Source organism: Anser cygnoides, chromosome 5 (assembly GCF_040182565.1).
Source record: "Anser cygnoides isolate HZ-2024a breed goose chromosome 5, Taihu_goose_T2T_genome, whole genome shotgun sequence".
Lineage (NCBI taxonomy): Eukaryota > Metazoa > Chordata > Aves > Anseriformes > Anatidae > Anser > Anser cygnoides.
In genome coordinates, this window is record NC_089877.1 from 59634121 (window position 1) to 59658713 (window position 24593).

At 43.9% G+C, this 24593-nt stretch overlaps 1 protein-coding gene across 1 annotated transcript in view; it reads right to left on the minus strand.

The window, feature by feature from the left end:
* Positions 1 to 1244: 1244 nt before the first annotated feature.
* Positions 1245 to 24593, minus strand: part of RHOJ (ras homolog family member J) — a 55566-nt gene continuing 32217 nt past the window's right edge. Inside the window, exons 2-5 of the mRNA XM_013183061.3 lie at positions 14696 to 14754; positions 10741 to 10905; positions 9395 to 9490; positions 1245 to 8806 (exon numbers count right to left, since the gene is read on the minus strand). Of these exons, the coding sequence (XP_013038515.1) occupies positions 8660 to 8806; positions 9395 to 9490; positions 10741 to 10905; positions 14696 to 14754 (467 nt within the window). The 3' untranslated portion in view covers positions 1245 to 8659. The remainder of the gene's footprint in view (positions 8807 to 9394; positions 9491 to 10740; positions 10906 to 14695; positions 14755 to 24593) is intronic.

Sequence of the window (24593 nt, forward strand, 5' to 3'; positions counted from 1 at the left end):
GCGACCCTGGGTGCATGTTTCCTGCACTGACTGGCTTTCTCTTTGTAGGAAGGGATAGGCAGCTCCCTCCTGCTCTCATTGTACTCACAGGAAAACAGGAACCAGTGCCCTGGGCCTGAGCTAAGGGCTGTCTCACCCAATATCCTGCCGCTGACCCTAGCCAGGAGCGGATGCCCAGGGAAATGTATAAGCGTCGGGCTGTATAGCAGTATCCTTCCCTGGGCATATCCAGGCAACAGTTTGGGAATTTTCTGCTCTGGAGGATGCATTCAGCACCTTGGTGTTAAAGGCAGTACATGTCCTCCACACCGCTTCTTCCTGGGTATAGCCTGGCCATAGAAGAACTGGAGACTAATAACAGCTTCCTCCAGTGGCAGGCAGTCATATTCTTGATTCTAGCCCAGCATTTAAGGGCTGACTTTCCTCGTGTAATTTCTTCAGCCCTTTAGCCATTTCACTTTCTTTCTTGCCTCTCCCTGTCCTGTCTGTTGGGCCAAATGTTACACAGCTCATCATCTCCCTTGTCACCGCTAAGGGTTCGTTGGAGGGTTTTGTTATCCGCGTGTTAGGTTTGTCAGGGGGTAACAAACTCCCCTCAAAACTCTTGGGCTAATACTTTCCTTAGCTGCTTCACCAAGAGAGCTCCTGTGTTTGTAAGGCTGCTGCACGCTGGCTTCTCTCCAAAACACTGTAAATATTCACTCGGGGAGAAAAAAAATCCTTTAATGGTGCCGTGATATCTCATTGGAGACCACAGACAGTAATGCCAAGAACCCTTTACCTGAAGGCAGGGGGGGAGTAATATCTGAACAATCAACAAACCAAGCACCTCAATATTGTTTGAGGATGGGAGATTAAGCATCTCCAGGACAGTCCTTGTGGGTTATGCAGGGACTGGAGTGAGCCGAAGGCTGGGGGCCAGCAGGAAGCCAGACCTGCAGGTTCCACATCTCCACCTTCCCTTATGTCCAGGCTGCTGGGGGGAGTGGTTAAGCACCAATTTGCCCAAAGGGACATGATTGAGACCTAGCAAGCCTCTGCACTGCCAGTGTTACCTCCTGTTTCACTTTTTATATTGTTGGTGGGGGTCACTGGAAGGTGCAGGTGGTTCTAGGGCCACCCAAAAGCAATCCTATGTATCAGTGCATTTTTTTCCTGCCTGAGATGTCATGCTGAGTGTAAGTGATTAGCATCTGGGAAAATACATAGAGTGGCGATACCTTCTTCAAATGATGCTGTCAAAATACTTAGTAACACATTTATTTTGTTAAAATAAACTATGTACAATAAAGGATATTAATATGCAGTTACAATATACAATAATTACATGTTTAAAAGAGGATAAGCAAAAGAGTACAGAATCATGTGCAGTAAATAGGAAACTAATACTGTTTACATGATTTTTAAAATATGCAAAACAGTTGCTGGAATACTATATTTCCTTGGCTTGAAATTGTATTGCTCTGACTTGAATTTTGAAGATTTGGTTCATCTTTAAAAAGAGATATGCCACTCAGAAGTTAGACGTAACTTTTTAGTACTCATCCTTTGGTTTTACCAGACCCATACTCCAGAGATATTGCACGTAGCAACTTTTAAGAGAGAAAGCTTCAGTTGCTCACATCAAGTAAATGATGCTCTTTCTTAACTTGCTAAGAGCTGATGGATGATGTGTTAGGCTCTGATTTGGGCTGAGGTCATTGCATTTGCTTCACGAACGAACTCAATGAGAATAACTTGTTGCACTGTAACTGTAAGTATTGCTGAAGTGCTACGCAAAAAGAAAGGAAAGAAAATTTCTTGTCTTTGTGTTCTCAGGGAAGCAGAGAATCTCTTTGCAGCGAAATGCCTGTACGTAACAAGTGCGTCAACATCATGACAGGTTCAGCTGGATTCAGTTATCCTTGCACTCGAGAACAGTCCAGGTCTGTCTCCCTGCTCTTCCTCTCTGCAGCCTTCCTCTTTGAAGCCCTCCTTTTCACAAGGAGGAGGCTGGGGCTAGGGCAGCACGGCTACTGTGCTGTGCCCTGCTCTGTAGCACGTCCCACCCGGCAGCCTGGACTCGCCACCTCTGGTCACCGCTGCTGAGGAGTGGAGATGACTTCGGCAGTGTCTTTCCTCTCTCACGTAGCTTTATGTTAATGCTTGTTAAGGGGTTAATATTTACAGGTTTGGGGAAAGTTTGGGCTCATTTACTCCATATCGACAGGGTGGTTCAGTGCCTGCCGGTTCAGTGACATTGTTAGAGCAGCTGCCTGTTTTGGGGGAGTGTGTTGGGAGAGACGGTATGACAGTCACACTGTGGACGTGGCTTACATCCAAACTACTCTGACAGACATCAGACAAAAATCTCTACATGCTATCAGTACAAATAACTGTTGTGCTGGACGATCTGGAAACTGTAGACTGGCGACAACTGTTTGCTGTGAATTCATTAGCCTCTGATCAAAGTCAAAATTTGCCAGAGCTGCTATCAGCGAGAGCTCAAAGTGATCTTTGGCACAACCAAATGCAAAATTCAATCTGGCATGCTGAATGCTACCACTCCACTGGGATGAGATGAAATTTAATGACAGCAATGAGTGCAGTGTCAAACTCAGCAAAGATACCTATTTGTCTTGATATTACACTGCTAATGTAATCATTTTCATCTTCGGCCGCAGTAATGGTTGAAAGCAGGAGTTACAAATCCAGTCTCCAGAGCTTGAGCTAAAGATCAGATCAAAGTCTCCAGATGCCTGACTTCTTTAGGGAGTCAACAACCAGCAGCCAAAAAGTATAACAGATTCTTGGACCCGGCTCAGTGTATCTGTGTGCTCAAAGCTTGGTCAGCCACAGTAATAGGGCAGACAAAAAGGAAACAAGAAGATGCTCAAATGCTTTCCACGCTAGTCATGTGTGGACCCCACCGAAATTTTCCATTATCTTCATGAGAAATGAAGCTGAAACACAGCACCTTTGAAAATCCCAACCTGAAATTATAGTTAAAAGACGCAGCCAACCACTATGGCATTATGGTCTGTATGTTCTGGAAGGAGGCGAGGGGGGGGGATCATGCTCAGAGCTATTTTTATTAGCACGTGTTTTCAAAATCAAAGAGATTTTTCACCATTGACAGCAATTCATATGAGCTTGTCCCTCTGTGCATGTGTGGGTTTGTGAGCTCATTTTGCTCTTGCAGTGAGGTTCTGACTCTCTTTGTTGTTCTGTTGGGGTTCCTGAAACTGCCCAGGAAAAATAAATTGTCATTCACAGATTTCTGAAAGCTTTAACTGAAGCAAAGAAAGCAGAATAAAAAAAAAAAATCATCCTAGTTATGGGCACCCCCTTAATATCTTAAAATGAAATTTACATTTCAGGATCAAGCTGGCAGTGACTCTGGACCCTGATCTTGCAGCTATTCATGTTTTGTTTTGATAGGTGAGGAGAGCTGAGATCACAAGGCACTATTGAAGTCAGTGGGAGGCTTTTTCCTGCCCTCAGAGGGTCTTTATTCACTAAGAGGAAAATAGGCATTTATAGTAGAGACTTGTTTTCATTTTTACACAGAGCACAACTGTGTCCAGAAATTATCTGACATAGGTTGCTCCGTGCTCACCTCCTATCACAGTAAAAACTCTAGTCCTGTAGAGATGTGAACCAAGAAAATGTTCTGTATTTTCCAGATAAACACAGAAGCAGGATAAAACAAATTGCACGTACTCTTTAGGCAAAAGGAAAATACAGGAGCAATGCATATGCAGCCAGATTCCTGCATTCAACCTGTTCATTAAACAAATGGTTCCTGGGCTTTAACGAGCATATGTTGTATTGCTGCGGCGGAGAAGGCACATTTGCCTTCTCCATTTGTGTTTATGTTTCAGACCAGCCTGCCTTGAGACTGATTGATGCCATTGCAATTTATTTTTAATCTGGATGAGGTTTCAGTACTGTGAATCAGGAGGTATTTGCTGTGTCGCTGGGGAAAAAAGCTGAAGAAAAGGTCATGGACTACAAGTAAGCTTTCATATCTGAATTAGAGGGACGTTTTTGTAAGGAAGTGCCAGCTCCCGTGGTGAAAATACATCTGCTAGACACATACTCGTGGTGTAATTGGCCAATGTATCCCTTGCTGTGTACGACACTGGCTGTGATGAAGGGAGGCAGTGGTAGAAACTGTTTGCAAGAACTTCTACAACCTTTTCCAAGCTCCTACAAAGGGCTCTCAGATTGTGTCTCTGGAGTCTTGGGACAGTATCTTGGATGAGATCTTGACAGCTGTGTTTGTTTTGAACTGAAGCAGTGCTTTAAAAGAGAAGAAGGGTGAGAAGTATCAGTGACAGCTGCTGAAATGATTGTTCCAGTGGTCCTGTTGGACTCTGTGTGAATTCTGCAGCTCCCACTTAGCATGAGAGGCTTCCTTTCTCGGCTACACCAACCCTTCGTGTCAGGCGCTGTCCTGGCATATTGATGGTGCAGAAGATTAGCGGCAGGTCCAACGGGTGTCAAAGTCGAGGGAAAGACCCACATCGTGCCTTTGGCACTAATTGAGCCTAATTCGAGGCAGCGTGAGACAAAAGCTTTTTATTTCTCGGTCTGATGCAATTGATTGTTCTTCACGAGCTACACTCTGCTGTGACAGGAGGTGTTTGCAGGGCAGAGAGGGAAGGTCTGGGAGCGTTTGGCACGCAGGACAGTCAGGGGGAGCTCAGATTGAGAACTGCTCCCCTCCAGTCCCAGGGGATATAAGCACACGGGGCTTACACCTGGCTGAACAATGCTCCTGTATGGCACTGTATAGGGTTGGAGCTTTGTTTCCACATCTTTCTTTGTCAGAGAAATTCAGGTTAACAACTCCTGATAGAACATTAAGGTTTCAGAAGAGGCCAAAGGAGATGGGTTTTCTAGGATCTAGCAGACTTCTTTTAAGTTGTGAGTGCTTTAGGAATGGCAGCAGACTATTAGCAGAGGCAGCTCTGTCAGGAAAGGCTTTGACGTTGTTTGCATTAAAAGGACATTGTCAAATAGGTTCCTGGGATGGTTTATAGCCTTTATGACTATCCTGCCTCTGCTCCTTTGAAGGTGAAATCAGGGTCTGATTTCCAGCTCGTCTTACAATGAGAAAACCTATCTCCTTTCAGCTGGCAATCATTTATTGATTTTCTTTTCTTGTTACTAATGGTGCTTGGAAATAACTTGAAGTTTATATCTGTTGCCTTATGCCTGTGCTTGCACTGTGCCTGGTGTGTTGATATTTCTGAAAATAAGCTTTGCTGCCTGTTCACACACCATCTGTTGGCTTTTAGGAAAGGTATTAGGTATGACTTGCCAGATAGTCAATGAGTCTCCTGGCATCTGTCTACAATGCCTTTCTGAAGCCTGTTGCCCTGTGTTATTCCATCCTCCCCAAAACAGCAGAATATCAGGGCAGATCCTTGAAAAAATGTCACATTGCATAGATAAATGTGTGTACATAACGCAGGCCTAATGTTTATGGGTCCTGCATTAGCCATGTCTATTTAAAAAAAAAAAAAACAAAAACAGTTATTTTTGTTGGAAATGAAATTAAAAATAAAAGGAGTACAGAGGTGATTTCTCAGTGGATTGTGACCATCCTCCTTCCTTTCCAGCTCCCAAATGTCAAATTTTAATTACAATCAGCTTGAAAAACTTGCAATTCTACTGCTTCACAAACTTATGTGCTTCATTTTGTAGATATGAATAAAACCCTGGTTAATCTTAATATTTTTTACATATATCTGCTTTCACAGTTATGCAATGATTTGTGCAGGGTGCTACAGTTTAATACATTAGGATAGGAGCATTTTAGCTTCTATATCGCCATATGATTTTTTAGTTAATTTTCCTCCACTGTAGTTACATTAGCACTAAAACTTCCTATTTGATTTTTGATTTTATGTGGCTATCCTATGCCATCCGATTAGTATTAATAGGCAGTACTGATACTGGGTGGCACACAAAAATATCATTTCAGTATTGTGGCTTGCTCTGATGCATGCCGGGAATGCTATATTGCACTTTGCCAGTGTGCTCATTATTTTGCGATAAGCTCAGCTGTCAGTCTGGATTTTTGTTTCCTCTGTATTTTGTGAAGCTCTAAGAATATCTGGCAGCTCCAACCTGTGTGTTTGCATTGCACTTCAGCTACAGCAGACTTCACTTACTTCAACCCGAGACTTGTATACAGGCTAGTGCTCTACAGCAGCCTACATCAGCTGTAACAAAATCATCACCTGTTTAATTTCCACCAAAGCAAAGAGCAGCACAGTGAAGCTCTAATTGTTTTCTCTGATATCTGTTGAAACCTTTTTTTTTTTTTTTAGTTCCCCAGTGGACTTTTAGTCACTCCTAGTTTCCCTCATAGTCTTCCAATACCTTTTTACACGTTATAGTTCAGCTGATTGCTGGTGTCCCAGTTGCTACACACGTTGGGACAGCAGCACAGCCTCTGCGGCACGACATGAGCTCCTTCACTGGGCTTCAGCTCTGTCCTCGCTCCGAGCTGTGTTGTATCAGGCAGTCCATTGGAAGCAAATGTCTGGGACATAATAGAACCAAATGTAATGTATGTACGAACAAGGCTAGAGGTAAGGAAATTTTTCTTTTGTATAGCTTTGAATTAGTGCAACTTTGTTTTCATCCATACTTGTGCGCAGCAAGGAAGAGGTGGTGAGTGAAAGCCAGCTGGGTAAGAGCAGCAAGGCACTAAGCCCACATTTGATCGCTCTTTTCACTGAAAAACATTGATCTCCACTTAGAAATGATTTGAGGTGTCTGATCTGGTTTCTGTTGGTGTCCATGTCAAATAAAATTCATGCTAGAGTGAAAGCAGGAGCTTGGATCCGTAATCTTCAATGGCTGCAGGACTGGGCACTGCATCATGCTCATTCCCTTCTCTGCACCAATGGTGCAGTTCCTATTATTCTACTGAAGTCTCTAACTCCTCAGATTAACACTCGGTCTATAATTCACTGCTAATCACAAGGGTTTTCTGGTTGCCTGTGTGCACTGAGCCACATTAGAGTGCTTCTGGAGAGGAGTGGGGCAAGGGGGCCCAGTACACGCCTGGGGGTACTCTTCTGTTAGCTGCTTACTCTGAGCAGTTCTGGGACCACTAACTGCAGGTGTTGCTTTTGCAAGGAGTTACATTTCAGGTCTCGAAATCTGTATTTGCTGGCACTGTGATTTTCAGCTTGGCAAATGAAATCCACAACAAAACAGTCTCATGGCATTGCCAGGGTACCCGAAGGCAGATGCCCTTCGAGTTTGCCTCTGAGCATCAACGTTGCTGTGAAGTGCGAACGTAGGCACTCCCTGGAGAGGCTTTAGTGGGAAGCACACTTCTTTTCAACAGCACAGGGAGCTTACAGGCAGCTTGTGCTCCCTCCAGGTCTGGACTTCCCACCTCTGTGCTGTGGGCTGCAGCCCATCACCTGCACCCTGCCGGAAAGTCCGCTCCTGAGGACTGTGACTTGACCAGCACTTACCATAAGAAGAACGGGAAGTGGGAGCAAGGAAAGAAGTAATGAGTGAGAGGAGGGGGAACTACAGTAAATCACCGTGTTTATAACTCCACTTTGGTAATTTTTTTTTTTTTTTTGTATGAGATACCCTAAAAAAATCTTAAGGCACTTGGATCACCTTAAAGCACTTGAGATCAGAGTGACCTTTGGCTTTTCGGTTTTTGCTGTTTTCGTCTGCTGGGTGAGATGCAGAAATCCAGCTGATCTATAAGGTAATTTTTCAGTTGCCATGGCAACGTGTCTCTTTCATGTTCTCACTTTGGAAAGGCGATTGTTGCACGCTGGGATTTCATGTCTAGGGCAATACTCTTTGGTGGCAGAACGTCTTTGTTTCAGTACGTAAATGCTACAACTCTGTTCTTCCTTTCCCAGCTTATGGAAACATGGCTCAGCCTGAACATTCCCCTGTAAAAGTAAAGTTACTTGCATTTTTAAGTTGTAAGAACATTCCTTAAGTCTGGAGGTAAATGTTGATCCATTTTGATAGCTTGGGTGCAGCAACATACGGACACTGTGAAGTTTCACCATTAAGTGAAAATAAACTGAATCACTCCACCTTTGCTTCCATGTAGTTTGAACCAACTGAAGTATATCCTGACCTAGCGAGCTTTATAAAAAGAAAAGTAATTTAAAAGTACATCCTACCTATAGTGTACATTTTACATATTAGATTTCTACAGATCTCCATGTGCTTTCAGTCAGTTCAGATTCAATTCCTACTGTAAATTCCTAATTTTGATCAATACTTGCTTAAGGCCACAAATGGAGTTTCTCCTGTTTCTTTTTACCACCTTTAATTCCTTGTTTGTTTGTTTGCTTGTTTTCCAAACACCTTCCCCTTATCCCTAAGGTGAAGAAGAGTCGAGCAGGAGCAGGCATCCTGGTTTCTGTTGGCTCAGCGCAGTCCGCAGCAGTGGGAACAGGCTGCGTACGACTCTGAAGGTTTAGGAAAGCACATAGACATGAGATGGCCTAGCGTGATACAGCTTGGAGGTTTCACAGAATGGAGGGCGCCTATTTTGGTAAAAAGGACCCCTTTCTGGTCATGTTCCCCATTTCAGTTGCATGTGACTTTCATTGCCTTTCTAACCTGCTTGTTTTCACTGAACTCATCTCACTTTCCTTTCCAAGGGGCTTCACAAAATGGTGCAGCAGCGGTGGCATTTTGCACAACGCTTCTTCTTCTTCTTGGGATGGAAAATGGTCAGGATTGCTTCATCGAAGACAGTCTTAAGGCCTTTCTGTGTGAGCGCTGAGCACTCCAGGTAGCATTGTGCTCCGATCTGGAAGAGGAGAGGGAAGAAGTGAGTACCCACTGTTAGGAGAGGCGGAACGACCCTGTTCCAGCATGTTTTTATGTGCATGTGTCCTAACCGTCAGAAAGGGAGGTGAGGTCCTTGCTAGGTTTATATCTGGCTGCCTATGGGATTGGGGATTGAAGGACAAACTCAGTGGTCGTCCTGAGCAAGAGAGCAGGGATGATTAGGAACACCTGTATCTCACCACAGGGGGTTAAAGGAGCATGGAAATTCCCTGCAGGGCAATTCCTCTGGGAAAATTCCTCTGGGAGGGGGGCTGCACCCGTGTCCTCCTGCTGACCTTCTGGACCAGGGGCTTGGCCTCCCAAATGTGCAGTCGGGGGTCTTGAGGAGGTTCTGTCTTAATAGCATCTACCAAATATAGTCTAATTTATTGGTGTGAAGATGACCTGCTCTGTCTGTGTGTTGTTGCTACCAAACATGGGGAAATGCACGTTCCAGAGCGCTGGATCTCTGGCTGGGACCAGCCCGGGGGAGCTTGCCTTGAATGAAAGAAACCCGGTGGAAAGCTGTGATCGATCGATTTCCTGGGACCCCAGAAAAAGGTGTTACCTCCTTAGCCAGCTTCACTCCGTGCTCGTAGGTGAGTGGTTTCTCCTTCATGTAAAGCAGCCGAGCCAAAGTTTTGGGATCATCTCGAAGATCAATCTAGCAGAAAATACACAAACCCCATGCTCTGTACCACCTTGCTGTAATTCTTGAAAGAGATATCCACAGGTTTACAAACCCATCGTCCTATTTTCCCAGCCTCAAATGGTAATGAAAAAATGAATTACATACGTATTTTCCTGTTATTTTTCCCTTTAAATTTTCTGTTTAACATGAACTAGTTCTCACTGGCCAGTTATCAGGGCACAGCTCAGGTGGCTGCAGTACAGTAAAGATGCATTTCTCAGTGGCTTTCACTATGCATTTTGGAAAGTGGTGGTAGAAGCCTGAGCCACATTGGAAAGGCCGGCTGCTGTGATCCTGCACTGCATCACCTGTAAAACACCGTGACAGACCAGACACACACAGCTCTGACTGGCTGACTTGAAACAAAATCCTTTATTTCCATGGAAAATATCAAACTGAAACGTTCTGGCATTTCAGATCCATCCATTGTTATAGCATGTGTTCCAAAGGGTAATACCAATATTTTAAAATTGGTGTTTTAGATTATTCCAGTGTTTGAAACAGTTTGAAAACTAAGCTGGTGTTTGAATAACTGGGCTTTGCTCTGGCATGAAGATTTTAGTTTTGCCCAGAATTTGATCTCTTTCTCTAATTTGGCTGAGGTTACTCTCCAGTGTTTGGACATTTTCCAGGCTGTAGTATACCTGCTCCAAACCCATGTTTAAGGCATTTTCATTTGACTGATAGATTCGTAGGTTTTAAGGCTGAAATAAAGTGTTCTGATAATTCAGTCTAACATCCACTAAAGTCAGTAATGATGAGTCAGTAATTATGGTGTTGATGTAAAGCATGAGGGAGGCTGTTTCCTTCCGTTGTCTCCAAGTAAGTTTTGGTTAATTATTCCCTTTCTTTAAATTTAGTTTAAAGTTTAGCTTCTGCTTCCAACTATAGATTTTGATGTGTGTGTGTTGTTTTTTCTCCCCAGCTGTTAAAGCCCTGCCAGAAATCTTGTCTCACTATAGGTATTTATACCTTGAGACCACATTAATATAGATGTGAATAAAAAGATGGGATGAGTTTTGCCAGTTGTGACTAGCATGAAGGGACATCTGCATGTTGGTTTCCATTCTCAGTCCCTGAGTTTTCTTCTAATGCTGAAGTCTGGCTGACTTTCACATAATAAGTTGAATAGGAAGCCTTTCCAGAGAGCTCAGCCTCCACCCCCTGGCTCAGAGGTTGTGAGGACCCCTGCGACAGCTGGTGGTGCCCCAAAGAAGCATTACCTGTGTTCCTATGAGGACGTAAGGCACATTGGGCATGCAGACTTTCAGCTCGGGGACCCACTCCTCCTGGACGTTGTGGTACGAGGCAGGGTTCACCACCGAGAAGCAGATCAAGAACACGTCCGTGTTGGGGTAGGACAGGGGTCTCAGCTGGTTGTAGTCCTCCTGCCAGGGGAGAATGGCAAGTGTGTTATGGGATGGGGGATAACTGTGGATGGGGGCAGCCCTGGTTTACAGCCCTGGCTGCAAATTCCCTGCTGTGCTCTGCACACTTCAAGGGACAGCACATTTCTGACTGGATGTAGTTAAAAGTTGTCCTCCCTTTGACTCAACCAAGGGGAAGGAGATGGTTTTTTTTTTTCTGGAGCTGTTTGATACCAGAAAACTTCATCTGAGACCTCTGTCCTTCAGTGAGGATGCTCCCTTGGTGCATTGGAAAAGTCAGGTAATGGAGATAACCTGCTGCTTTCTTCGAGCCAGAGCGTTTGTTGAATGACCTGTCTCACCAGTGTCACAGAAAGGGTTGATTTGAAGAAGGATTTACACGGTAAGAGGAGGTGTTTGGACATATCAGCCAAGAAAGGGTGGATACCTATGTACAGGGAACGGCAGGAAAGGAAAATCAGAGACGCTGGTGAGACCTTTGGAGACTGAGGCTACGAAGTTTGTTTATGCCACAGTCAATGTGGGCTGATGCTCGGTGCCTGGCAAAGGCCTTTCCTGCGTGTTTTCAATTTAATCACTGCAAATCAGCCTCCTGAAACAGCCACGTGGTGGCAGCAAGCCCTCGAGAAATCTTGATTTAAGATTTTTTGGAAAGAAATTGGCTAACTGTAAGCAGTTTCCATATTCCAGACGTGTCTAATTAGAGGGGCTGGGACTTACTGTACCATTAAAATTACAAACTAAGAGCCATGAGCGCTCTGCCTAGCGGTGGCAGCTACAGAAGTGTGCATTTAACTGGCGTTTGCTTGTTCCTCCAGAGCCCCCAGAACATCGTTTTCAGGAGGAAAGGATATTCCTTATTCCTGATAAGCCTTCCTGATTTGTGCTAGCAGCACAGAGCACTGTATAAGCCGTAAGGAGGGACAGCCACCTGTCACATAGTGGAGGTCAGGGCACACCAGAGCTCTTATGGATGTGCTAACGCACAAGCACAGATGTCATGAGTATGAATTGAGCCCATGCATCCCCGTGTCTAGGCTGCAGAAGCCTCCAGAGCACATCAGGTGAGGACCGTGTCTCTGTTCCTGCTCACTCTGCTCCAGGGGAAGGCTGCAAAACCTTGCAACAGACCATTATGAAATACAGCGCGTCGGGATCATTTCTCATTCAGACACAGTTTGTTGTTGAAGTCAACCAAATAAACAGCGTAAAAAAAGGCAGTGGATGTTTGCCTGGGTTTGGGGCATATCTGGAGGTGTTGCAACTAGCGATAGTGATGTTTGGGAAGGAATGTGAGTCTTCATGCGTGTGGGCTGTAGCTGATCATTAATTCGTTTTGCTGGCTCATGCTCGCATCTTTCTGGCTGTTGTTTGGAGAATGCAGGGCTTCCAGCCACACTGCCTGGCTACTGGTTTGGCATGGAAAGGCCAGCGCCAGGTCTGGCCTTGCTCTTAGGTTCCTGTGGCTTGCCGTGCCTGAGAAAGTACAGTAAAACTTGTATTTATTTATTTATTTATTTATTACTTTTTTTCCCCGTTTTTTTAAATTGCTGTTGTTTTTGTTTGTTTGTTTGATCCCCCTGCATACACTCATTGTCATTAAAGCACTCCATACCTGAGACCAGCTTGTAGAAAAAAAAATAATAGAAAAACAATGTTTTTTTTTCTTCCTAGGACTGTTTGTGCCAGGGAAGCAGAAAACCAGATACCCCAGATCTGGGGTCCCTGCCAGCTCTCCCTCCAGGCTGACGGAGGGTCCTGCTGCAGGAGTACATTCTCCAATTGTTATTTCATTAGCATGTGTTTTATAGCATTGTAATGTCAAGTGCTATTTTTGGCTATGACTTCACACCAATGCCTTTGGAAAGCCACACAGCACAAGGAGAAGGAGGGAGGAAACAACCCAGATGATCTGTCGTTATAGCTTGAGCATGTGGGAAGCATCATCCCTCCAGCCTCCACGCAGATATGATCTAGTCATCAAGAAGTGATTCACGCTCCAAGTTTTGACTAGATGGCCACGTCTGCTGGACCCAAGTCTGAGATGGAAATGATCCTCAGGAGCTGGAAATGTCGCCTGGAGGCAGGTGGTGCTCTGGCTAGTTTGAAGCAGGAGATGGCAAGATGACTGTGGAGGGACGGAGGGAGGGGTGAGGTTTGTCAGCCAAACAGATTTATGTTTCTTTTGGCTCAGAAGGACAAATACGAGGATGTATTGCTGAGGAAATGGGTGGCAGGTGGAACTGTCAGCCCTTCAAAACACATAGAAATATTAAGGCGCTGGGTAAAATCTGATTGAGATCTGAATGTAACTCCAGTCTCCTTTGCAGGGGCTTGCAGAGCTGCCAGATCGTGACAGACACGCTCAGAGCTCCGCGTTTGTGAGTGCAGAAAAGAAAGTTGCACAAGCACTTCTCAAATTTCTGATGCAGGACAAGGACTTGGTTCTTATTTTGGGTCTGGTTTTTGGATTGTCTGTTTGTACCTTGTAAACAGAAAGGGTGAGTGGACTGTAACTAACATGGAGCTAGCCATGAAGTGACCACTGCTGCCTACAGACACATGATAGAAATAAAAAAAGTGAAACCTAGAGCATAAAGGCCCGAGCTCTGCTGAGTGCAGATTTTTCTGGAAGTGACAGTGTGTTGTGATGCAGTTTTTGACCTCTCTGCATACTGCTGTGAAGTACAGCCTGTAACGAGTGGCCTTTGGCTGACAGGAGAGTCTCCTTCTGCATTGTTTATGAATTTCATAGCAGTCACGGACAAAAACGTGCAGACAAGAAGTGCTCCTGAATGCAGAACCCAGCACCCTAAGCTGCTCTGTCCCAAATGCAGGCTCCCAGATCTTCTTTCCTCTCCTGCTGCCTCCAGTGACAGCTTTGATGGGAGGAACTAGAGGACGTGGGATGAACCATCCCTGTCAGGGAAGGACCCATGACCCCCTCCCTCCCCTCTTGGCAGCTGGTTTCCTGCAAGGTTTCTGTGGTCTTTTCTTTATCCTGTAAGTTTGCTGGCACTTTGGAGGTAGGAGAGGAAAATTTCATCGTGAACATGTGGTGCTCCTGGTACCTTCCCTTGCCCTTCTCCTGGCAGAGCACGGCAGTGAGAAATACTGCCCCTGTATCTCCAGGGAGCGAACGCAGCCCCCAGACCAGGGATCTTCTGCAGCCTTGCAGTGCACCCCCACTGCACCACAGCACAGGCAGTGGGAACAGTAAAAGCACTACGTCTGCAAGTAAGCACAGGGCACAGGCTCTCTTGTAATGGACATCCTTGGCCTGGGTGTCGGGATGCTGGGATGGGTGCCAAGCTGCCTGGGTTAACATTTAAAAAGTCGATTGCTGGTGACCGATAGCCTGGTGCTATGTTATGTTTTCTGGTCTTGGAAGCTGTAATTCTTCTCTGTATCTCCAATGCCACCATGTGGTAAGTGGAAGAAAATATTGACTTTTGCAAAACGCTGTACCTGCCGTAGGGGACAGGTATATGGGAGGCTGAACAGCCTCATCAGGCTTTGTTTTTTGCCTAGACAAAATTCCATCTTGGGGATGTGTGTATGTTTTACTGCTGAACCAGAACGAAAGCTATATGTAAAATAACAAAAAGGAGGTCAGCAGTTCAACCATTACAACTCACAAGCAATTATTAATATTTGTTAAACAGACAAATATTTGTTAAACAAACAAACAAACACAAAAGCCCAACAGCACAAGCAGCAAAACCCAATATGCGACAGTAACCAACAAATCATGGGACAGGAAACTTATAAGTGATCTGTGGTAATTTACCTGCCCTGCAGTGTCGTAAAGTCCCAGCAAGTGCTGCTGTCCTCCCACAGTCACAGTTACTGAAAGAGAGAAGCAGAGAGATGTTGTTTATGCACAAGCCAGTGGACTCGTTTTTGTAGCCTTTTAATTCTAAAATGCCAATACACCCCTGTGGTATACATTGATATGTGTCTTACAGTGTGCACCCTAAACCAAACATATAGATTCAATCCAAATCAAAGGGCACCTAAAGTCACAACTAAACCAAATGCTTCTGCAAAAGTATTTGCTGCTGTCTCTGCAGCCACCAGCTGATGCCCCCATGGTGCTAGGACTTGAAAGCAAAGGATTCACCTCACTGCTGTGTGTGTGTTCAGTAGGTTTGTCATGGTTTGTTCAAAGTGGTTTTTATTCTTTTATTCATTACAGGCTGTGACACAGTGAAGCATTCAGAAAGGGGTGATGCTCAGTTGGTTTTGGAGATGCAATGCCTGTCCTGTGTCATGCAATCACAGGCAAAATGTTAGTGCTTAACATTTGGAGATGTGTGAGGGATGCTTTGAAGGACAGAGAGGAAGAGGAGCACTAATGTTTTCAGGGATGTTGAACAGACTCTGGTGCAGTTGAAGAGAAGCATGGCTTGGTTTATTGATCACTCTTGGCACGTTTACTACTTCAGTTGAATTCACGTTGAACTTCATTTTGAGCCCATCAGCATGGATGAAAATGTTTTGCTATTGCTTTTGAATGAACCCTGTTATTAGCTGATCTCTGTAATCAGGATTATTTTGTATCATGGATACGATATATATTAATGACATTTAGTTAACCAGTGAATCTCCTTAAGTCGTTACTACTCAACAGGAAAGAAGGGGGGGATCTGATTCCACCCATTAACCAGTGGAAGATGTTAAACATTCTTTAGGAAAGTTGCTCAAAATAATATTGCTCTCACAGCCCATGGACTGTTACTTGTTTTAAAGCATGAGGGCAAGTGGTTGGAATGAACATAGAGTTACAGCTTGGGGGAGCCCAAGACTGGCACCATTGGCCGATCACAACTTAAAGTTAATGAGGGCTGGGAAAGATTTATAGTTACTTTTGCCAAAGAGGAGGTTTGAAAATGTCAGATATTTTTTTGCCTTTTTTTTTTTTTTTTCTAAGTGGTAAGAACTTTGTAAGAGAAAAGCACCTACCAGTTTTTAGAATGTAACAGCTCCTAGACTGGCAAACAAAGTCCTGCTTGAAATCTCTTAGACTTCAAGTCTCTGTCAGTGTGTTTCGGACAGACCGATTATTCAGCAGCTTTACTTGCTTGCAAAGCAATGCGGTAATTTTGCCAGCACATATACAGAGCAAAACTGACATCCTGAAAGTACAAAGGCTCAGCAAGGACCAGACTTGCTGATGAGAGCACAACAGGCCACTATGAGGTCTGCCTTGTAATTGAAAAGAGGAGGAAGAGAAGATAGAAAAGGGTCCAAGAATTCTCCTTCAGCTCCTCTCTTTGGGAGGTAGCTCATATGCAGTGCAGCTCCCGTAGGAAATTGAAACTGGGCTAGCTGTTGACTGTGGAGGTACCACAAATGCATGAGGGCATGAGGTCCATGCCATGGGTGGAAAAGCCCAGAGCTGTTTTTTTGTTTGTTTGTTTTGTTTTTTTTTGTGGTGTTTAGAACTGCAAGTCGCACTGTCGGTCCTCAGTTGAATTTTTGTGGAGTCTGCAGACCACCTCCAAAGCAGGATATTCATATGGCAGCTGTGTGGAGGTGCAGGTGATCTTACGAGTCTGAGGAATATGAAGAGGCATTTGCCATTTGTCAGTAATGGCACAGTTATCCAGCTTTGTTTCTTATGCTGGCTAACCTTGAACACAGGCAGAGTGAGCTGGGTTCTTCTTGCAGAAGATCAGCTCAGATCTTCAGTGTTTTAAACACTTAGAAGTTACACTGAAATTCACTCAGGCTGATGTGAAATTTTGCTGGCCCATCTCTTGGTGCCTTCTGACCAAGAGAGCTACACTGGCAAAAAGCCCCAGTGCAGATGCAAATTGCTGCCTTGCTGCAGGAGTTGGTATGGCTAAGATATTAACCTTTTGGATAGCAGTCCAATCCATCTATGATATGCGTCATATCCATGAGGATGTGCTGCAACAGTTCCTAAGTTATTTTCTGTGTTCTGTGGTCCATGAAATCATGGTGAATATTTCACAGTGGGTCTGTGGAGTCACACTGAACAGTTACTGATAGTTTGCATACCTCAGTTTGGCTCTTTGTGGTATTCTGGAATGGCTGAGGTGGAATTAAGAGGTCAGTGGTGTCCTACCGCTACTCTTCACCTACACAAGTACTCAGAAATTTCAGAAAAATACACCACAGGTCTACCCAGCTTGCACATCACTTAATTCTCCTTATAGCATCCTGCTGTGAATTTCTAGATGGCACCACACATTTCTTTTTCCTTTTTCCCCATTCATCTTTGTATTTTTTTTTTCTTGTTGCTTGTTCTAATCTGTCTCATCACTGGAGGATATCCCTCCTATGCACGTCACCTCTTTAAGTTCACAGCTACAACCCCAGCAGAACAGTTTTGCTGGCATAACTTCAGCAACAGCAAACTGCAGTATTTGGATCCCCAGCTCTGTATGCAGAGGGGACCAAATGGCCCACACTGATAATTCAAGTGATTTCTGGCTCTTGCAATAATGTTGTCTAGATTAACGTATTAGTGCTGAAATTTCTACCACAGCAAAACAGATGTCAAAATAAATGGGTTTTGCCTGTGAAAGCATCATGGTATTTTTATTCTAAAAGTTTATCAGTCTGTCTTTGTCAGGCAGAAGAGCATTCAGCATGTCCACTTGGTAGGTCATATTTATTAGCTGAGATTTTTCTGCTAGATCTGGAGGTCTTGCTTTTGGCTTTATCTTGGTTTACTTTTACTTACCTTGTCACTATCTTTTCCTGTTCTCCAGTGGCCAAGCCTATAGGAAGCCAACAGTGAATTCTTTTGCGGTCATGGGGGTAACACAGGCTCATTTACAGGCTTGTGATCTCAGTTTTATGAGTAGTCTTGGAGTAACCAGATAAATACGAACTCTTCTCGCCATTTACTGGCTGTTCTGATTTAAACAGATTGATGAATCAGAGTGTATATTCTTAGGATTACAAACCTGGAAGACAATCTTACAGCATTTTGGTTGTATTGCACTTAAATGGCATGGCCTTTAACAGCAAGTACAGTGGGGTCAGCAATAAAACACGGCCAAATACTTATGCAGCCCTGGTTCTGATTTAGCTCCAGTTTGTGTGGCATCAGACTGCACGACAGTGCAGATATTTTCCTCCTTTCACTTGGTGGTTTTATCCAAGTGCAGGATGGGCAAAACACTGCTTTAAAAATGTTCGTTGAATCATAACTTGGCTAGGTATTGCTTGCTGGAGTTTCAGTGACTATTTTGGGTCACCTCCAGGGCTATGTTGCAGGTCTGTACCTGTTTTTTTTTTTTTTGCTAATGGCCCTAAACAGACTGTCCTGCTTGGAGGCCACAGCAGAAAGGTAGTGCTAGATGGAGTTGCTGTGTGTGGGCTGGGTCTGGTGTGTGGACACCGAACTGGTCTGAGCTTGGAAGCTCTGTTTTTAAATAAGTGATCTGTTTGGGGATAGTCTGACCCTCTTTTTCGATGTTCTTGTGGCCTGTGTTTCTCCAGATTCACCTGTCAATGGTCAGTCTTTACCAAGCTCTTTCCCTATTGTGTTTCATTTCCTTGCAGCAAAGCTCTTGCTACTTTGTGGGACTGAATCATGCCTTTGGAAGAACCCTTCAGCAATGCTCATGGTCTGTACTGATGTAAATGGTCTGCAGCCCTCCCAGAATCTCTTCTGCTTGATTAATGGCATGAAGCAACAAGTAAGTCTCTGGTATGACACCAAACTAGGATGCAATAGTTCAGATGCCCTTTGCTTAGGTACAGGGAAGTGGATGTGCACATCACGAGCAATTTTTCCATTCCTTTGAAATGCTTGCAGAATCAAAGGGTTGTGAAACCAGTAGTCAGCATATATGCAATAGTTTAGGCAATGTCTAATGTGATAGCACAGGGGAGAAGTCATCTATTTATTCTAGTGCCTAACTGCCAACAAATTAAGGTCCAGCTGCTTTGGAGAGAGATGCCAAGAGCCTGACAGCAAGCAGAGACAGCAGTACCTGCCTGGATGGAAAGACTTTCTCATTTTTTGGGGCAAATTAGTCTGTCAAGCCTTGAATGTTCATAGGAGCCATCTTATGCCCTTGCTTTCAAGCTTTGACATTTAAATTTGTGTATTTTTCTATTTACTGTGATCGTATGTACCAGATGCATGTTACTTTACATAGACTAATGGACATCAGTATAACAACTACAATTCAGGTTGACCTGCTGGAAGTAGAAATGCCCAAGTGTTTTTTTTTTTTTTTTACCAGCTGGGAAGGAGGGTAAAAATCAGTAAGATGGAAGAGCAGAAGTGCAGGTTTTGGTCAACTGCAGTGGAATTTAGATGGAAGTTTTGAGTTCTTACTGTTTTAAGGGATGGGTAAACTCTTGACCAAAATTTTCATTTCTAGATAGAGAGGTCTTCACAATGTATGCCTTACAGATTTCCATTCACTTCCAAAGGCCCTTGTTCATGCAGGCCTTGCTCAAGAGGAAACAATACTGTCAACTTCAGCTTGTGCCCAGTTTCAGAATACTACTGTAAACCAAACTTCTTTGTTTGTAAGTTGTCTTCTTATTTTAATTCATAATCCCTAAATCGGGATCTGTATGGCTGAAATGTGAGGATCTTTTATACTCCACTTAGGGTTCGAAACCCAAACATGCCTCAAAGACCTTTAGGTCTCTAATTCCCTTTGTTTCCCACAGAAGTCAGGCACTGAAGTAGCCATTGGGACTACATGTTCCAGGCTTTAAAAAATAGCATTTTGGATATTCAATAAGAATGCAAAGTCATTGTGTGTAGTGTGTCAAGTGCACTCATGAATCCTGGTTTTGGTCATATTTTTGTCCAGAAATATCTTCCTTTAGCTGACCCACTGGAGGAAAATAGGAATAGAGTTGAGAAGGATTAACCTCTCACATGCTGCTTTGATTTTGGTTGGGCCAGTGTCTAGGGAACTTCTTTTTAGCTGCTGTGGGCCTATCTTCAGGAGATCTTACTCAGCTGTATCTGAAGCTGGGAATGCTAAAGAAATCTGCAAATGAAAGCCCTAAGGGCTCTACCAACTGACAACCACCAAAAGAAGCCAGTCAAAAAAAGAGTAAGAAAGGCATTAATGACATATCCCCATCACTCAGGCTAGGAACGACAATCAACTCAGCTGAGCTCTGTCTTCCCACCCCTGTAGCCCTTCTCCCTCAGAAATACTCCCTTTGCTTTGACTGAATGCAGTGCTGCAGCGTTGTGTGGCCAATGCACAAAGAAGACAGGCTGAGGGAGTTGGGGTTGTTCAGCCTGCAGAGGAAAAGGCTCTGGGGAGACCTTATAGCGGCCTTCAGACCTAAATGGGGCCTACAGGAAAGCTGGGAAGGGACTCTTTGTCAGGGAGTGTAGTGATAGGACAAGGAGTAATGCCTTTAAACTAAAAAAGGGTAGATTTAGAATAGATATTAGGAAGAAATTCTTTACTGTGAGGGTGGTGAGGCCCTGGCACAGGCTGCCCAGAGAAGCTGTGGATGCCCCATCCTTGGAAGTGTTCAAGGCCAGGCTGGATGGGGCTTTGAGCAATGTGGTCTAGTGGGAGGTGTCCCTGCCCATGGCAGGGGGGTTGGAACTGTGTGATCTTTAAGGTCTGTTCCAACCTAAACCCTTCTGTGATTCTATGAACACCGTCATAGCAGATGAGAAGCAGTGTTACGGGACCCCTGGCTCACCCTGGGCCTGCAAATGCCCCATGACTCAAGCCTGGGTCATTCTCTGCTCCCACATGTGAGCATTGTCTCTGGGAAATCAAGTCACACATCGCTCATGGCATGTTCCCTAACTTCCTCCTTTGTGACAAACAAGATCTGATTACAGGAAAACTGATTTCTACTCAAAATTACCCTGCAGCTTGAGTATATTCTTTCTGAAAGGAAAGTCAAAAGCATGCTGTTTCACCCTGTAATTGGCCGAAATACTGTACTTTAGATGTAAATTCTACTAAATGCCTTTCTTTAATTACTCCTGTAATCATCTACTACCGGCTTGTACAGGCCTTTGCTAGCCAGCATTTTTCAAAAGAAGGGCTCTGAGTAAACCTCACCATTTGCTGTCACCTCATCAATGGATGAGATCTATGTTCTGCTGAACAAAGATGTTTGCCCATCTGATATTTACAATATCTGAAAAACATTTCCAGTCTGCTCCCTGAGGTGGGAGCACAGAGAGGCCTCCAGGGCCAGGATTCAGCTGATTTTACTCAGTGGAGCTCTTGGTCTAATGAGGTGGTGAAGAATTCGCTTTGTCTGTAGGCCACAGACATTTAATGATTTTAAAGCCAGATAGGGTTCATAGAATCATTTTTTTCTGCTCTAAATAGCTTATCTAGTGTCTTCCTGCAAGGCATATTTTCTTGTTCTTAGATCATTCCTGTAGCTCTTCTCCAAATTCTTTTTTTTTTCAAGCAGTCACTAGGATGAGACAGTGTGGTCTAGCAATGCTTTCACTAACGATCTAGCCAGCAGTAACATGACTTTCCCATTTCTACCTGTCATTCCTCAACTGCTGACCTAAAGCTTGCATTGGTTGATTATTCTCATTATTTAATGAGTCTTGCAGTAGTTTTTTTTTTTTTTTTTTTTTTTTTTTTTTCTCTTAAGGCCAAAGTCCAGTCATTTCTGGCTTTTGTAAGTGTTTTGGTTACTGTGTTTTTAACTCTTCAGTTGCATGGAAAACCTGGAGACTTTGACTCAAATGCCTTTTGAAGCTTCACAAGGTGGGGGGCAAATAGCCATGTGGAGTCCTGCAAAGTTCTAGTGGTATGGAAGTCAATGTTAAAGATTTTTGAAAGTCTGGGTTTGACTACGCAGAGACAAGCTTTATCAGCAGGATGTTTCAGGTTCTTCTGGAAGTATCTGAGATGCAATATCTAGATGTTTTTCAAAGTTCCCTTTCCAGGCAACTCTCCACTGCCTCTAGGGATTACTCTTCCCCTTGGGCTCTAATTTCTCTCATCTCCCTCGTGATTAGGGTTGAGTGAAGACAGGCAGGAGGACACGTGCATCAACAGGCATACCCTCCCCTTGAACACCATCTGTATGAATTTTAGGATTCCAGTAGAACCAGTGGGAAAATGCCCAACCCTGACCTGCATTGCAGCTGCATTGGGAAAGCAGTCCAGCACCAAATGACAGCTCTATTGTCCCATTCTGCAACAGGAATGGATTCATCCATACAGTGCCATCCCGCAAAAAGATTTGTGATCTACTTTGTTTTGTTGTTGTTGTTTTTATTTTATCGTCTTGAGAAGAAAGAGGCCATAGATTAATAACGTGCCCACAGCTCTCCACAGCTGTGTATTTGCTGTGCAGAGATAGCTAACAGAAGAGAGGTACCGGTCCACCAATCACTTTTATTCAAACAGCTGATATGAGGTGCTGCAAATCTTCCAAAGTGCATTGAGAAGATAGATTTCAGTGTTAGCCAGTCTACATGACAAAGAACACAAAAGCAGTGGAAGTGGATTAGGAAGATCAAGCAGAGTGAATCTGGTCCAGAAATGGTTGAAAGAAAATGGAAATTCCCAATGCTTTCAGAACAAGCACACTAAAACATGAGCCAGCTTCTTCCCAGTCTGGGACGTTACTTATTTATAGACAGCATGAATGAAGTTGATTTATTGGAATCATTGACCTCATTGTTTGTAAAATCAGCACTGGAGGATTTCCCCTGCTTCTCAGTGAGTTATTGTTCTGCTAATCAATCTTTGAACAAATTCAGCTTTGCCGATAGCCGAGTCCACGGGGCTTTGGAGTCTCTGCAAGAAAAACTGTGCCCAGTTCCTCCAGTAATACAGTCCTGAGGGAGCTGTTGGGACGTCAGTGTTGTGCAAAGCTGTGTCAGATGGAAAAGACTACCACGATTGTAGTGCCTTGGGAATTGAGGAACAACTGACGTTGTGTCTGAGAGTGTTTTGTTAGGTTTCATTCTGTCTAAATATAGGGCTCTGCACTGCAGCAGACTGGTAGGTGCTTCCTGAGTAGTTCAGCTCCCTGTACATCATCAGCTGTCCACATGGAAGGCAGTTCTGCTCCTGAGTTATGGACTAGTAATAACTGCTTAAGTTATTACTTAATGCACCAAATTTGCAGGCTAGCAGACTTTGTTGTGTGCACTTCAGTGATACTGTAGTCAAGGATCTTTTTACTCTTTCCTGAAAGTAATAGCTCTAAATCCAAGCAAATGTTAGACAGAGGAACAATGTAGCATTAAGTAGTATAAATAGAAAGAACATGAACATATTAAAAATATTATGATCACTCCTAAACAATGAAGAATACTAGATGTCTTCTTAACTCTGATGGAGGGGAAGTGCCCTTCATGATATCATGCGGTTTTTGTGGCATTGAGACGAGTGAAAGAACAAAATTTTGGCTGTGACTGTAGTGTGAGCCTATCCAAAAAATGAAAGGCAGAATGTAGATTATTATCTGTATCTATATTTTTAGCTATACTAAATATTTTTAAAGTTTCCATTACCATAACACTGTATCTAGGAATACATGTTTTGCTGGAGCTGGGGTTATGGCTCAAGTCAATAGCAGAGGCTATTGTAGTAGAGCTCTGAGATAATTAAGAGTTACTGATAATTGGAATAATCTTATTAGTATTCTATCTGTCTGTGCTGACCTGTCTTGCAAAAGACCAGATACCATGGCATTTTCATTTATTTTAACACAGATGAAGTCAGTCAAGACTCTTTAAATCAGCTCTTTATTGAAACCTAATTCTGCGAAGAATGTATTTGGAGTCTCTTAACAGTGATGCTGAGAGCATGGTAAGTAGAGCAAGGAGTGTGAATTTTTCTCCAGAGAGAAAAGGTGGGAACAAAGGGAGTGTTTGAGTGTTTGCCGAGTTCCTCTCTCCTGTCCGTGTAAGGCAAAAGTCATTCCTCTAACTGCAATTGAGTGCTGGGGAAAAGACTATCTACAAAGTTATGACAAGCATCTGATTATCAAGGGAACGTGAGACTTGATAAATCGCATTGGAATAAATGGAAGATTAGTGACAAAATGAGACAAATCTCACTGAAATGTGCACAGGCAATTCACAGGTTGTTTCACAAAATAATTCCAGAGGCTGGCTGTGTGGTTGGTGGAATCAAGACAGCTCTTCACTGCTTCTCTACTTGTACTGCTCAAGGGTCAGAGCCAGATTTATTTATTTTTTTTTGCCTGGGAGGCAGTGAAAAACAGTCTGGAGAGGCAAAGCTCTCTAACAGCACCGTCTGTTAGGCACTGCTGTCTCCCTAAAAACAGTGGTGATCTGCCGTCGTCCCTGTTAGGTGGCAGCAGGAGCTGAGCTAATGCTGATGGAAGGGCACAAAATCCCTGCTCTGCAGCCGACAGGTTGTCCTCACTGCAGGCTGCATCACGAGGTGATAGAGCAGCTATTTCACTCTGACTTACACTGGCAGAAGACACTATGCTCTGAACTTGACAGAGATCCCAGGTGCTTGCTGAGAGGGGCTTCAGCGAAGGCATTTTAATCCTCAGCAGCTATGACACCAGTGGATTGAATTCTTTGAGGAGTGAGGCTGACAAGTTGGGGATCTTTCATTTCTAGGACTGCTGAAGAGTTCCTGGTTAAGAATGGCTAAGGAGCATCTTGATGTGTGCTGGCCAAGCTGGTTCTCAGGGCCACCCCAAATTAATCAGCATTAGTAATTGTGGTAGAACAACCA